Genomic DNA, 14,536 nt, shown 5'->3' with positions numbered 1-14,536 from the left:
GTTCTAATAGTGGAACTAAATGCATATTTTAATATTGCAAGAGTCCTGACAGCATAGACCTTTGGATGTAAATGTGTTATATTTATCCTTTTGTGTTCCTAAGGTTGGACTCCATGAAAGAATTGCACAAAACAAATCGACAGCAGCATGAGAAACACCTGCAAAGCCGAGTGGACTCTACCAGGGCTATTGAAAGATTAGAAGGGTCTTCTGGGGGTATTGGTGAACGGTATAAATTTTTGCAAGAAATGCGAGGGTATGTCCAAGACTTGCTTGAGTGTTTCAGTGAAAAGGTAAGAATGCAAAAATATTAATCTCTTTGAATAAGGCAAAATTAGGGAGGTCTAGGTGGCCTTGTGTAGAACATTCTATAATTCTCAGAAAGTACCCACTGAACTCAACATTAGAAGTGATGAAAAGTCATGCTCCATTTTTCTTCACTTCATTAGTGGCATTATCTCTTAGGTGCAGTATAATACCTCTGTTGAAAACAGAAATAAAGATAATATCTTAAAGCACATTTAAATAAGACTTTGGAAAGTCTTATGTCAATATGGTGGTAGATTATTATTTTCCTGTGCTGAATTCTTAGAAGATAAGGGACTCATCTGATAAAATTTTCTTTTATGGTTCAGGTTTAAACTTATTTTTAAGCTGTTTCTACAAGTAATTCTAAATATGCATATAAAGTTGCAAATTTTTATTAGTTTTTTTTTTTTATTTTTTTTTTTATTTATTTTTTTTTTTGAGACGGAGTCTCACGCTGTTGCCCAGGCTGGAGTGCAGTGGCGCGATCTCGGCTCACTGCAAGCTCCGCCTCCTGGGTTCACGCCATTCTCCTGCCTCAGCCTCCTGAGTAGCTAGGACTACAGGCGCCCACCACCGCGCCCGGCTAATTTTTTGTATTTTTAGTAGAGACGGGGTTTCACTGTGGTCTCGATCTCCTGACCTTGTGATCCGCCCGCCTCGGCCTCCCAAAGTGCTGGGATTACAGGCTTGAGCCACCGCGCCCGGCCTTTAGTTTTTTTTTTTTAAACCCTGGATGATTACCATGGTTGCTAATAGCTTTTATCTAAATAAGCCTATGCTTGATTCATTTCAGAAACCATTCATTGGATATCATTTTTCTAAGGTTTCATTTCTCCCAAGTTTATTTTTTTCCAATAGGATAGTCAGTTGACAAAATGTTTTGCATTCTTATACCATTTATTGTTTACATTTAAAATTAGGTGCACACAGCTAATTTCTCAAATGACCTCCTAACTTTAAGATAAAATATTGGTTGAGGCACTGGTTTATAAGCATTCGTGGACTTCGTAGCCTTATCTTTAAAAAAGAAATTTAAACTGTGGTCCTTAAATATCCTGTCTGAACTTTGGATTGGAAGACACATTTCCCTTTGTTATTGACTATGTAGATTAGCTTGGAATCTGTAAGCATATAGTGTGGTTAAATATGTATTTCAACTTTTATTATCTCTGTTGATTACTTGAATACCCTAAAACCAATAGCTGGGAAAAGAACATTGCCAGACTGTCTTCCTGATGGTTCTTTCTTCCCGATGGGTCTTTCTTCCTGATGGGTCTTAATGGTTCCAGTCAGTCTGTGATCAGATTCAAGATGAGATAGCATTCACCATGTCCTCTCTGTAGGGTTTGTTATGTTTTATCTTTATCACCTGGTTTCTGGAGAAGCAGCTGCAGTCTGAGTTACGATACCACTTGTGGTATATCAGTTGCTTAGGGTGGGGAAGAAGTATAGGCTTGTCTGTATTCCTCTGTGCCGGGAGCTGGAGTCAAGATTGGAAGTGGAACCTAAGTGTCAAGAGTTGACAGATGTGTCCTTCCTACTGGCAAAACTCTTCTGAGCCCAGTGGGCATGGTGGGAGCTGGCCTCATAACTTTTGTGACTAGAGAAAGGATCTTTTTCTTAAACTATACTTTGTGAGTTTGTCCCTGGAGAGCTGCTTCTTGGAAGTATCTTGGCACTTGCTTCGGAACTTTCTTGAGTAAATTTAAGATATTCATAATTGCAAACACAACTCTAAAAAATTTGACAGTAATATGGTCAGCTAGGTCATGCCAAAAGTAGGACAACCTAGTTTATAGTTTTTAATTGTTGAATTATTAGTGTACTTCATCTCTTGATTACCCTGTTCCTAGAGAAGTTTACTTCAGATTATGCTAACGTGGTTATACAGAGTCACTTAGATTTTTTGGAACAAATCTTAAACCTTATACAGTGACTACATTTTAATTAAAAGAGAGGTAGACATACCTTCATTTAAAAATGAGTATTATGTTTCATTCTAACATTTTCATGTGTATTTCATTTTATTAAGTGTACTGCTCAGTTTAGATCTTTAGAAGATAATCTTAGAAAAAACAAGAGTACTGCTGAGTTGATAATATAAATTATTATATTGGAGATACTTAGAAATAATTGGATACTTTGAATAATTATACCATAAGAATATTATTTCAGAGTTAAAGTAAAAAGATAAAGATCCCTTTTTTTCCCTCTTTGCTTATGAAAGTTTAGTTGGTTTTTAAACTTAAGTTTTAAATATTTGTAAATCATTTTAACTTGCCATTGTTTTTGTTTCCCTGTAATTATCTTTCTTGGGTTCTTTGCCTTAACTTTGGTCCTAAAATAGTAATAATTGGTAAGAGTTTTGAGTTTGGAGAGGATAAAGAAATCGTCATGGTGCAAGACTCTTGAGATAAATCAATATTGTTAAAAAACTTGAATGAGAGCTGACAGTCGGTTTAGGGCTTTTATTCTCAGTAGAGTTTTTTCTCTGGACCTCCAGTAAAAGGCATTCCAGTTAATCTAAAGAGAAAGACTACATTGTCAGGATCTTAACTATACATTGCAAATTGTATTCTGTATGATGCCAGCTTAGGTGGGTAGTTCTTACAGTACAGGAAGCTTGACAATCTCTAGGACTAAAAGATAAAAGAATGCCTCTTAGGCTTATTAATCTTCAGTACTTCATGGTTTTTTTAAAAAAAAATAATGAGGGCATGGGGAGTTGTAAATGGCAATGTTATGGCAGTAATTGCTGGAACAAAAATCAGATTATAGTAAAGTGTAATGACAGAGTCTCTGGACTCAGCTGTGAAGGATAATCATTGCAGATTTGGGGACATTGTTGCCCATGGTGTGGCATATTAAAGAGCAAAATAACTCCATTACTTTGACCTTTCTGTGAACATTTGCTACTTTTGCAATGGAATCATGCAAGTATATAAAATTGCTTTTATTACAGACATCTTTGTATTCCACCTGCCTTTTTTTATTTTCCATTTGCAGTCTGTTCAGTTCAGGAAGCTGCTATAACACTTGGTGCCAGTGTTCCCAAACTCTAAATAATGTGTTTTCCATTTGCACTAACCATCAGGAAACTAGATTTTCTGGTTTCCTCAGGTATGTGTAGTGGTCATTAGTGTTATGTGGAAGTTTCATAGCATTTGGCTATAACATAAGGTATTTATAAAGAGAAAGTTTTCTGTTTTAAGTTAGCTCTCATGTTCTTTTGTATTCTATATGAATCAAGTAAATGCTTTAGGGATATTAACCTGGAAAAAATTATTGACTTTGTAAGCTCACAATTCATGTAAAGAAATTTTTATAAAATATGGAAGAATTTAAACATTTGACAGGAAGAGAACAACTTTCTAAATTTGCGATATATTGATTTCAGAGAGGTTAGTGATAGCTAGAAATTTTATTTGCCCTAATAATTATTTTGTTTACATTAAAAAATTTGTAATAAAGGTACAAAATAGTTAACAGATTACTGTAACATACTTGGTACGTATGAGTGGCAGAACAACTGAAATATCCAAAACTGGAGAATTAGCAGACTTTTGTTCTTACCTGCTCATAGAGCCATTGCACTTTTTTGGTATTGCACAGTGATAATGTTTTACTTTGAGCTACAAAAATTGCAAGGCAGATAATGCTGCTGGAAAATTAAAAATAGATATTAAAAAGACTTCTAAGTACTGAAATATTCTCTAAAGGAAAAGCTCTAAAATTGTTGACATTTCTTTACTTGTTCTATGAATACTGAAGTGCTACATTTCTTAACTAACGTTTGCTCCAATAACTAGGCACTGGACATTATAGCTCTATGCATGGATTAAAAGAAGAAGTGTCGTTTCCCAAATGTAAAACTGAATTTGCTACTTGTGTGCTGTTGGGGATTCATGATTATTCTGTCCATAGAGAGGGTACTTTTTCAGAAATCCGGAAATAGTATGGAACCCTCAAATAAGTAAGCAGCTGAGGAGTTTGGTGTTACGGAGTGTGTTGTATTTTTACAGGTGCCACTGATTAATGAACTTGAATCAGCAATACATCAGCTGTACAAACAGCGAGCTTCCCGCCTTGTCCAAAGACGACAAGATGATATTAAAGATGAATCTTCGGAGTTTTCAAGCCATTCAAGTCAGTCCATCTTGAAGGTTTTTATTATTCATTAAACAACCTTGTTTACTTAGTGCAGCCTAATTGAAAATTAGAGATCTTGGAGCATTTTTTTTTTTTAAAGAAACAATTTCCTTGCTATTGTGTCAGGTAGATCTAAAAATTGTAACTGTGTACTTGAATTGTGTTTAAGAAAATAGAGCTTTTGCTCAAAAACATGTGCTAATATTCTGTCAGTCTTATTCTTCTTTGGGCATGTTTTTTCATTCTCCTTTAGAAGACAGAAAAGACATTATCAGTATTTTATGTTAAAACCATTATTTGTTTGGCCCTAGTTGTTTTTTTCCCCCATTTTCATTCAAAACACCAATACAAATAAATGCTTTTCTTGATCACAGTGAAAGAGTTTGAGTTTAGGGACTGGGACATTTTGTGGGTAAGGGGAGGGAAGCTATAACTTAACAAATGACACAACTCCAAGATTAAGAGAGTTTTGAGCTTCATCCTTTGGATAAAGCAAAAGTTTTGTATTTTCTTTTTAAATGTTTCTCTAGTTGGCCTTATATACTGGGTTTTTTAGTAAGTCAGTTGGTGCTTACAATTCTTGAAATTTTGTATAAAAATGGATAGAAATTGAATTGTACTTCCATCATGATGACTTGTGTTATGGAAAACCAGAATTAGAAACCCCTTGTTAAATAGTTCAGTGGAGGTCCTTTAACTAGATGTTTTAAACCTTTTAGTTCCTTTTTTTCCATTGCCCTCCATATTCTTGAGTGCGCTAATAGGAATTTTCCTAGCGTGAATTCCTTGTGGTTTCTTTTGTCATTTCTTTGTTCCCTTTGTCAGCATTTCTCAAATGGAAGTGTGCATCACAATTACCTGATACACCTTTAACATACGGATTTTCTGGTCCTATCCCCAGTGATTCTTACTAGGTCTTGAGCATCCAGAAATTTGCATGTTAAACAACCTTTCCAGGTGATCAAATGCAAAGAGCTCTATTGTTATTCTTTCAGAAAGCAATGCTTTGCTGTACAGGGTCTCCTCTAAGTCAGAGAGACGTAGGATCCCTGAAAAAGCATCCTCCTATATGTCAGATGGGTTTTGAAGAGGCATACACAGATGGTAATACAGCCCTCATAGCTGAGGCAGACTCAGCTATGAGCCCTATAAGTGGCTGTGACCTTCTGTTTTTGCCACCGAATTTTAAACTGGATTGACATTAGCCACCTACATGACTAATGCATCCCTCCCAGATCACTTTTGATCTAGATAACCAGATTTCTGGGGCAGATTGCAGGTAACCATTATATTACAAAAGGAGGTAATTTTCTTTTAAGTTAGATGGTTTGTGTGAGCTGTACATTTCGTCAAATACCTTTTCCCACCTGTAATTTGTTCTTGAGAATATGATGCTATTTACTTGGAGGGAATTTGAAGGAAGAGTTGAATTATGTATACTAATTTGTTTGAAAGTTGGAAAGAAATTAAAAGATACTGGGAAAGTGAAAAATTCAGTCCTAGAGGGAGTATACATTAATTGCCAAAGATTTGAGGAAAATTACATGGGACGCTGGAGAATCAATTCATTTTCTGATCTGTTTTTTAAAGAAGTAAAGAATAGTCTGAAATTCATCTGTTTAGATTTATAAGCACTTATCTGCAATTACTGTGTATAATTCTTACAGAAATGGAGGAGGCTATCACTTGAGTCATGTTACACTCTCTTGTCTCCTCCAGTGCACATTTTACAAAACCTATACGTGCAGCGATGTTTTAAGTATAATGATATTTTTAACAATATTTCTTGAATGAAGGAAAACTCTTGAGTCAGGAATTATTTTTATAGTTTGGGATATTTTAGCTAATTTATCTAGGGTGTGTAGTGAACTCACATCTAGGGCTGGGACATCTTTCTGCTTTAGTAATTTTTCATTGTAATTGGTGCACTCGGGAACATACCTCCTTCCTAATTTCAGAGCTATTTTGAAATATGAATTAAAAACTCAATAAAAAAAAGTCAACTTTTAAAAATAGTAGGGTCTGGCCGGGCACGATGGCTCACGCCTGTAATCCCAGCACTTTGAGAGGCCGAGGTGGAGTTGGAGACCAGCCTGGCCAACGTGGCAAAACCCCGTTTCTACTGAAAATACAAAAATTAGCTGGTGGCAGGTGCCTGTAATCCCAGCTACTCGGGAGGAAGCTGAGGCAGGAGAATAGCTTGAACCTGGGTGGCGGAGGTTGCAGTGAACTGAGATTGTGCCATTGTACTCCAGGGCGACAAGAGCAAGACTCCGTCTCAAAAAATAAATTAAATAAATAAATAAATAGTAAGGCCTGGGATGGTTAGGATATTCTGAAGTAAGAGCTGATTTTTGGTTTTGTTTTTCCTGTTGCTGATTTTGGTGACACATCTCTGATATCAAGTAAAAAAATACGCACGTCTTAACTTGGATGTCTTTCATCTTGCATGTGCTCACTTCCCTCCCCTCTCACCCAATGCCGTGGGTTGTTTGCCTCCCCTTACTATCATGTTTTCATAGTGTGGAATTAAAACGTAGAAATGAGGGAAGTATAGTGGACAGATATTTCCCCCACCCCTTCTTCTACGTAGGCAAGAGATTAGGGGAGTCTTTTGATTAAAGAGAATAGGTCCAAAATAAAGACCCCGAAACACTAAAATCTGGGGGTCCCCAACAAAAGAACTGGCTCTGTACCTAGTGATCCGATGGAGACACCTCTGTTAGACAGCTCCTGCCCACACACACAGCTTCCAATCTTGCTCTTCTACATGAACAGGCAGTTAACGATGATCAAAAGGACCAACCTGAGCAGTAGAACCAAAGGGACTGAGGAGACAGACAGTGCTGGTGCAAGTATGCAAGTTTTCCGTGAACAGGATACTTTCAAAGAGTTGGGAGCCCCAGGGAGATAACAGAAGGTATCCTATTCAGCAGTAGTATAGAATACTGTAGAAGAGGAATATTGTAAGAACAGGAACCATCGCTAGAAAACGAAAAACATGATAACTGAAATACAAATAGGATTGGAAACTAAAGCTAGGAAATTACCCTAGAACGTTTTTTGACAAATGGAAAATAGGAAGGCAAATAAAAAAATAAATAAATAAATAAATAAATAAAACTGCTGTGAAAGAGAAAGATTAGCATTGAGAAGGCAGAAGTTAGTCCTGCTTAGATGCGGTTTTCAGTCTGTAGTGTTGCCTTGTTCTAAAAATAGTGATAGAAAACAAACTTCTACAAAGCAAAATTATAATAAATTTATTAAACTCTTGCAGCAAAACTGTTTTCTTATGTCTTCCTATGTTTTCCTGCTGTCATATCATTCAACATGATGCTTAAGGTCTTCTTCTTTAAAAGTGTAATATATTATTTTTCCCTTTGCACAGGTAATTTAGAGTTTTAATTTATTTGGTCATCGTGATAGCTATTCCTGATAGCTGTCCTGTTACTTAGACATAAAAATAGTGAGTAAGCCCAATTACATATTTGTAGGGTTGTTGAACTCTTAAAAAGAAATCACTTCTTTAATTTTTCTGCTTTTTAAAATGGGAATGCAGAATAATACTGAAATTTGTTCTAAACTAAAATCCTGTCCGGTTTACCAGTTATTGCAGAATCTTGCCGTTGAGATTAGCAAGCAGTCTATCGTAATGGCTTATTCTGTGCAAACTCTTTCCTCAAGATTGTTGAAAGATGGCTTTTAATTTTAACCGTTGTTGTTTTGCAGACAAAGCTCTGATGGCACCAAATCTTGATTCCTTTGGACGCGATCGGGCACTGTATCAAGAGCATGCAAAACGTCGCATTGCAGAGCGGGAGGCCAGGAGGTAATTTTCAAAATCCTTGCTCTTGGCTTGTTTGGGAAGGGAGGAGTCTCTTTTATCTAGTTTGGGAACTTGATGTTTATTATTTAGGACTCGTCGTAGACAAGCCAGAGAGCAAACCGGTAAGATGGCAGATCACCTTGAAGGCCTTTCCAGTGATGATGAAGAAACTTCTACAGATATTACTAATTTCAATCTGGAAAAAGGTTAGACATTTATTTGGAAATAAGACTCATCATCAATTTAGTTTCTACTTGGGTATGGTTTTTACCATGAAATGGTTTGAATATTCATGGCCTCTGCATTAGAACCAGGCACTTCTTTTTTAATTGCAGAAACTTGCATGCCTTTTTATTAGTGAATATCATGATGAATTCTCAAAAATAGGGGTAACACCTTCTCATAGGGTATACGTAGTACTTGCATAATAAATGTTGTTACTCTTCCAAATGGGAGAATTTTAAGTGACTGGAAATGTGTCAGGTCCTGAGGGCAACTCTCATTGCAGCCTGTCTGGTCTGGAAAGGTAAAGCTTGGCAGTAGAGCACTCAGCCCTGAAGGAAACTCTTGATTTGGGGAGTCATGAGTAATCTCATTTTAGAGGGTGGTTAGTACTATTATGTGCCAGGCATTTTCAGAAGGATCCCAAATAAAAGTCTTCATTTCCCACCATTGGCTATAATTGTTTGGAATTATATCAATCGCACACCATTTGGAACTTAGTTGGAGAAGCTTCTTTCTCTCACTTTTTTTTTTACAGTGAATGTTTCTAAACAGAAAATTTGAAAGACTAGCACAGTGATCATCCACATACCTATCACTCAGATAACAATGCTTATCATTTCACCAAGTTTGCCTGACTCTTTATACATGGAGATGTGTGTGTTTGTTGAACCATTTGAAAGTGACTTACATACCTCATGGCACTTCACTCCCCAAAATTTCAGTGTGTGTTTCCTATAAATGAGTATATTTTTCTGTATAATCACAGTACTATTATCTTTATTTTTTTTTTATGATGGCTATTCTGATTCTTTTTTTAAGCACAATAAGAAAATTAACAAATTTCTTAATATCATGTCCATATTTAATTTTCCTCAATGGCATCCTGGAAAAACCCTTTTTAGGAACTATTTTTATTTTGTTATTTTGTGGTTTTCGAAACCAGGATCCACCTAAGGTTCATGCTCTGCCTTTGGTTGTTACATTTTAAAATCTAGAATAAATGAATAACCGTAAGTACTCTACACATTCACACACCTACCCCTATTGTTTAAGACACTAGCTTTTTGAAGAGACCAGGCCACTTCTCTTATAGAATATCTTATATTCTAGACTGGTCTGTATGTTTCCTCATAGCATTGTTTAACTTGTTCTTTGATCCATTTCTTGTAAACTGGAATTTAGGTCTGAAGGGTTAATTAGATTTAAGTTAAACTTTTTTTTCCCAAGAATAATTTATACAGGATGCTGCTTCATACTGCCTAAAAGCACATGACAAATGTTAGACTGTCCCACTATTAGCATTGTTAAGATTGATCTTGCAGTAAAGGTTCTCAGAACTTTCTCTCTCCATTGTAAAGATTTCGTTTTCTCAAGTAATCTGGGACATCATAAGAGTATCTTATTCTTGGTCCAGCACGATGGCTCACACCTGTAATCCCAGCATTTTGGGAGGCCGAGGCAGGTGAACCACTTGAGGTCAGGAGTTCAAGACCAACCTGGCCCACATGATGAAACCCCCATCTCTACTAAAAACACAAAAATTAGTTGGGCATGGTGGTGCATACCTGTAATTCCAGCTACTCGGGAGGTTGAGGCAGGAGAATCACTTGAACCTGGGAGGCAGAGGTTGCAGTGAGCTGAGATTGTGCCACTTCACTCCAGCCTGGGTGACAGAGTGAGAATCTGTCTCAAAAACAAAAACAAAAACAAAAAACTTATTCTCAAATAACTTTTCACTTGAAGTTCTTAGCATCCATTCAACTGATGGTTGGCTATGTCAGTTATTATGATCAACAGAGTTTGAATGAAGCAGTGTGATTAGTGACTGATTATGATTCACAGCTGTTAATCTGTGCAGTGGTTTGTGGACTAGAAAGCTAGCAGTGCAATTACTCATGGCTAATATACTATGGTAACTGAAATTTGAACTGTCTTGTTTGGGAACAGGTGTTATTTAGCTAAATTTAGAAAAATTGTACATACTGGAACTGCAAAACAAGGACTGGCTGCACTTTACGTAAAAGAGAAATTGAAACATCAATTTATTTTTTTCTTCTAAATTATGAGTAATAATTGGCCCTTTGTTAATTAGCATATCTTCTGATACTGAAGCAACAAAGAAAACACAGAAAATATTGGACTGTTTTTTTCCTACTTCATACTAATGTATGGTTCTCTCTGGGGTTTTGTTGTTTTTAGATCGAATTTCAAAAGAATCCAGCAAAGTTTTTGAAGATGTCCTTGAAAGTTTCTATTCAATTGACTGTATTAAATCACAGTTTGAAGCATGGCGTTCAAAATACTACACGTCCTACAAAGATGCTTACATTGGCCTTTGTTTGCCAAAATTATTCAACCCCCTCATACGACTTCAGCTCCTCACTTGGACTCCTCTTGAGGTGAGTGGCTTCTGTCACTATTAGAAAGTGTTATAATTTGATATCTGGGTAATTTTAATCTCAGTGCTAGAGAAGTAAGCTTAAGCAAAATATTTTCCAGGGGCGATAGGGCATAGGCTGTAATTGATACAGATTGTATCTGGTTATAATCTTATGATCTTTCCTTTTGAGTTTCATCTCTTCCCAGAAGAGCTGTGTGTTTTGTTTTTTTCAGTTTACATATAATTCTTTTTTCAGCCAGCTAAAATTATATGTAGTAAACTGGGATATGAACATGAATAGTAAGAAGTTGGTCCTTTGATCCTAAAGGAACTCAGAACCAGATGGGAAAGCACAATGAGGTGTGAAATGAGGACATGAACCAAGTCAGTGGTCATGGTGAGAAAAATTGATAGGCCAGGCATGGTGGCTCACACTTGTAATCCTAACAGTTTGGGAGGCCAAGGCAGGAGGATTGTTTGAGCTCAGGAGTTCAAGACCAGTCTGGGCAACATAGCAAGACCTTGTCTCTATTTAAAAAAAAAAAAAAATTAGCTGTGGTGGTACGTGCTTGTATTCCCAGCTACTTGGGGGGCTGGACTGAGGCAGGATTGCTTGAGCCCAGGAGATTGAGGCTATAATGAGCTATGATTGTGCCACTGCACTCCAGCCTGGGTGATAGAACAAGACCTGTCACAAGAAAAAAAAAAAAAGAGAGATAAGGAGGTGGAATCAAGAGGACCTATTGGTCTGTCATAAAGGGAGTGGGGGCCGGGCGCGGTGGCTCAAGCCTGTAATCCCAGCACTTTGGGAGGCCGAGACGGGCGGATCACGAGGTCAGGAGATCGAGACCATCCTGGCTAACATGGTGAAACCCCGTCTCTACTAAAAAAAAAAATACAAAAAATTAGCCGGGTGTGGTGGCGGGCGCCTGTGGTCCCAGCTACTTGGGAGGCTGAGGCAGGGGAATGGCGTGAACCTGGGAGGCGGAGCTTGCAGTGAGCTGAGATGGCGCCACTGCACTCCAGCCTGGGTGACAGAGTGAGCCTCCTTCTAATTAAAAAAAAAAAAAAAAAAAAGGGAGGGGGCTAGAGGGGGCTAGAATTGACTCTGGAGGTCTAGTGGTGATGTTTACAATGTGGTTTGAGAAGTTACCGACTTGGGTGAAGCTGTGCACATGGTTGAGATTGGCTAGGTTGAATTTGTGGACTGTAAGGAAAATGGGGCTGAGGTTGAAGCCCTGGAAACATAACTGAAAAAAATGTGAGCTCTGAGAAGCATTCAGCTCACAGCTCCTATTTGCTGTGTGCTCTTGGCCAGACCTTCTGAAGTTTTGCTGTGTGCCTGAGTATCTTGGTAGACAGCAAAGGCCCGAGACTGTGTTTTGGAGTTGTTTTTCTGTGTCGCCCACTCCTCTGCCCCACAGCTTCCAGCTGTCTCAGCCTTCCTGAACTCCACCCTCTGTCTCCTCCACTCAGCAAGACTGCTCTGCTGTCCTGAACTAGCACCTTACCTCATTTGATTCCTTTCTTTCAAGGGTCATAGTCTTGTGCTGCCTGTGGTCCGTTGTATTTTGTCCAGTTCTTTTGTATTTTCTTCAGCTTTTAAGTTCCGGAGTACATGTGCAGATTTGTTACTTAGGTAAACATGTGGCATGGTGGTTTACAGCACAGATCGACCCATCACCTTGGTATTAAGCTAGCATCCAGTAGCTGTCATGCTCTCCCTCCACTAAGTCCCCACCCTCACCCCCCAACAGGCCTCAGTGTGTGTGGTTCCCCAGTATGCGTCCATATGTTCTCATTGTTCAGCTTCCACTTGTGAGAACATGTGGTGTTTGGGTTTCTGTTCTTGCGTTAGTTTGCTGAGGATAATGGCTTCTAGCTCCATCCATGTCCCTGCAAAGGACATGACCTCGTTCCTTTTTATGGCTGCATAGTATTCCATGGTGTATATGTACCACATTTTCTTTATCCAGTCTATAATTGATGGGCATTTGGGTTGATTCCATGTCTTTGCTATCATGAATAGTGTTGCAGTGAACATACATATGCTCGTAGCTTTATAATAGAATGATTTATATTTCTGTTGGTATATACCCCGTAATGGGATTGCTGGGTCAAATAGTATTTCTGCCTCTAGATCTTTGAGGAATTGCCACACTGTCTTCCACAATGGTTGAACTAATTTACACTCCCCCCAATAGTGTAAAAGTGTTCCTTTTTCTGCAAAACCTTAGCAGCATCTGTTGTTTCTGAACTTTTTAATAATTCCCATTCTGATTGGTGTGGGATGGTAGCTCATTGTGGTTTTGATTTGCATTTCTCTAATGATCAGTGATGTTGAGCTTTTTTTCATGTTGTTGGCTACATGAATGTCTTCTTTTGAGAAATGTCTGTTCATGTCCTTTGCCCACTTTTTAATGGGATTTTTTTTTCTTATACATTTAAGTTTCCTCTAGACTCTGGATATTAGACCTTTGTCAGATGCACAGGTTGCAAAAATTTTCTCCCATTCTGTAGGTTGTCTATTCATTCTGATAATAGTTTCTTTTGCTGTGTAGAAGCTCTTTAGTTGAATTAGATACCATTTGTCAATTTTTGCTTTTGTTGCAGTTGCTTTTGGTGTTTTTGTCATGAAATCTTTGCCCATGCCTATGTCCTGAATGGTATTGACTAGATTTTCTTCCAGGATTTTTATAGTTTTGGAGTTTACATTTAAGTCTTTAATCCATCTTGACTTAATTTTTGTATATAGTGTAAGGAAGGGATCCATTTTCAATTTTCTGTATATGGCTAGCCAGTTCTCCCAGCACCATTTATTAAACAGGGAATCTTTTCCCTGTTGCTTGTTTCTCTCAGGTTTGTTGGAGATCAGATGGTTGTAGGTGTGCAGTCTTAGTGCTAAGTTCTCTATTCTGTTCCATTGGTCTATGTGTCTGTTTTTGTATCAGTACCATGCTGTTTTGGTTACCGTGGCCTTACAGTTTGAAGTCCGGTAGCATGATATCTCCAGCTGTCTAGTTTTTAGTTGTTTACAACCAAAGGTTAAATCCAGTTCTTATTTCTCTTATCATAGCTGGAAGCAGAAATATCCATTATTTTAGTATTTGGGTAACCTTTTAAATGTCTTTTAGGCAAAATGTCGTGACTTTGAGAATATGCTGTGGTTTGAATCTTTGCTGTTTTATGGTTGTGAAGAACGAGAGCAAGAAAAAGATGATGTAGATGTTGCCCTACTACCTACCATTGTGGAAAAGGTGATTCTTCCTAAACTAACAGGTAAATCTCCTGTTCTCTGAATTGAGCATTCAGACACACTGGCTTTCCCAAATCTATTTTTATGAGTTTTTAATTCAGAGCATATTTCCTTATAGAAATTACATGAGAAATAATAGTTACCACCTGGCCCAGAGATGACTTGAGGGCAGAGGAGTTCTTATCCTGGGACTTGAGGACCACTTTAGGGTGGGCCTGTAATTGAGTGCAGTAATTGCTTCATCGGTGAGGTTTAGAAATTCAAAGACTAACTGAAGCAAAATTATACATAGTTTGAGGGAGGATATGCATTTATGTGGGGAGCAATTTCAGTACTTTCATAAGTTCCTCAAAAAAGATTAGGAATCATTGATACAGGAATTTATTTTGAA

The 14,536-nt window shown here is 37.6% G+C and overlaps 1 protein-coding gene across 2 annotated transcripts in view; it reads left to right on the top strand.

The window, feature by feature from the left end:
* The window catches only part of LOC105472712 (PAX3 and PAX7 binding protein 1), a 38,537-nt gene that overhangs the window by 12,908 nt on the left and 11,093 nt on the right, over positions 1-14,536 (top strand). For both annotated transcript variants that reach the window (XM_011726222.2, XM_011726223.3), the window contains exons 7-12: positions 104-293; positions 4,332-4,455; positions 8,188-8,287; positions 8,375-8,490; positions 10,709-10,908; positions 14,024-14,168. In XM_011726222.2, coding sequence (XP_011724524.1) covers positions 104-293; positions 4,332-4,455; positions 8,188-8,287; positions 8,375-8,490; positions 10,709-10,908; positions 14,024-14,168 — 875 coding nt within the window. The remainder of the gene's footprint in view (positions 1-103; positions 294-4,331; positions 4,456-8,187; positions 8,288-8,374; positions 8,491-10,708; positions 10,909-14,023; positions 14,169-14,536) is intronic.

This window comes from Macaca nemestrina, chromosome 4 (genome assembly GCF_043159975.1).
Source record: "Macaca nemestrina isolate mMacNem1 chromosome 4, mMacNem.hap1, whole genome shotgun sequence".
NCBI classification, from domain to species: domain Eukaryota; kingdom Metazoa; phylum Chordata; class Mammalia; order Primates; family Cercopithecidae; genus Macaca; species Macaca nemestrina.
This window is presented reverse-complemented; position numbering and strand designations above follow the sequence as displayed.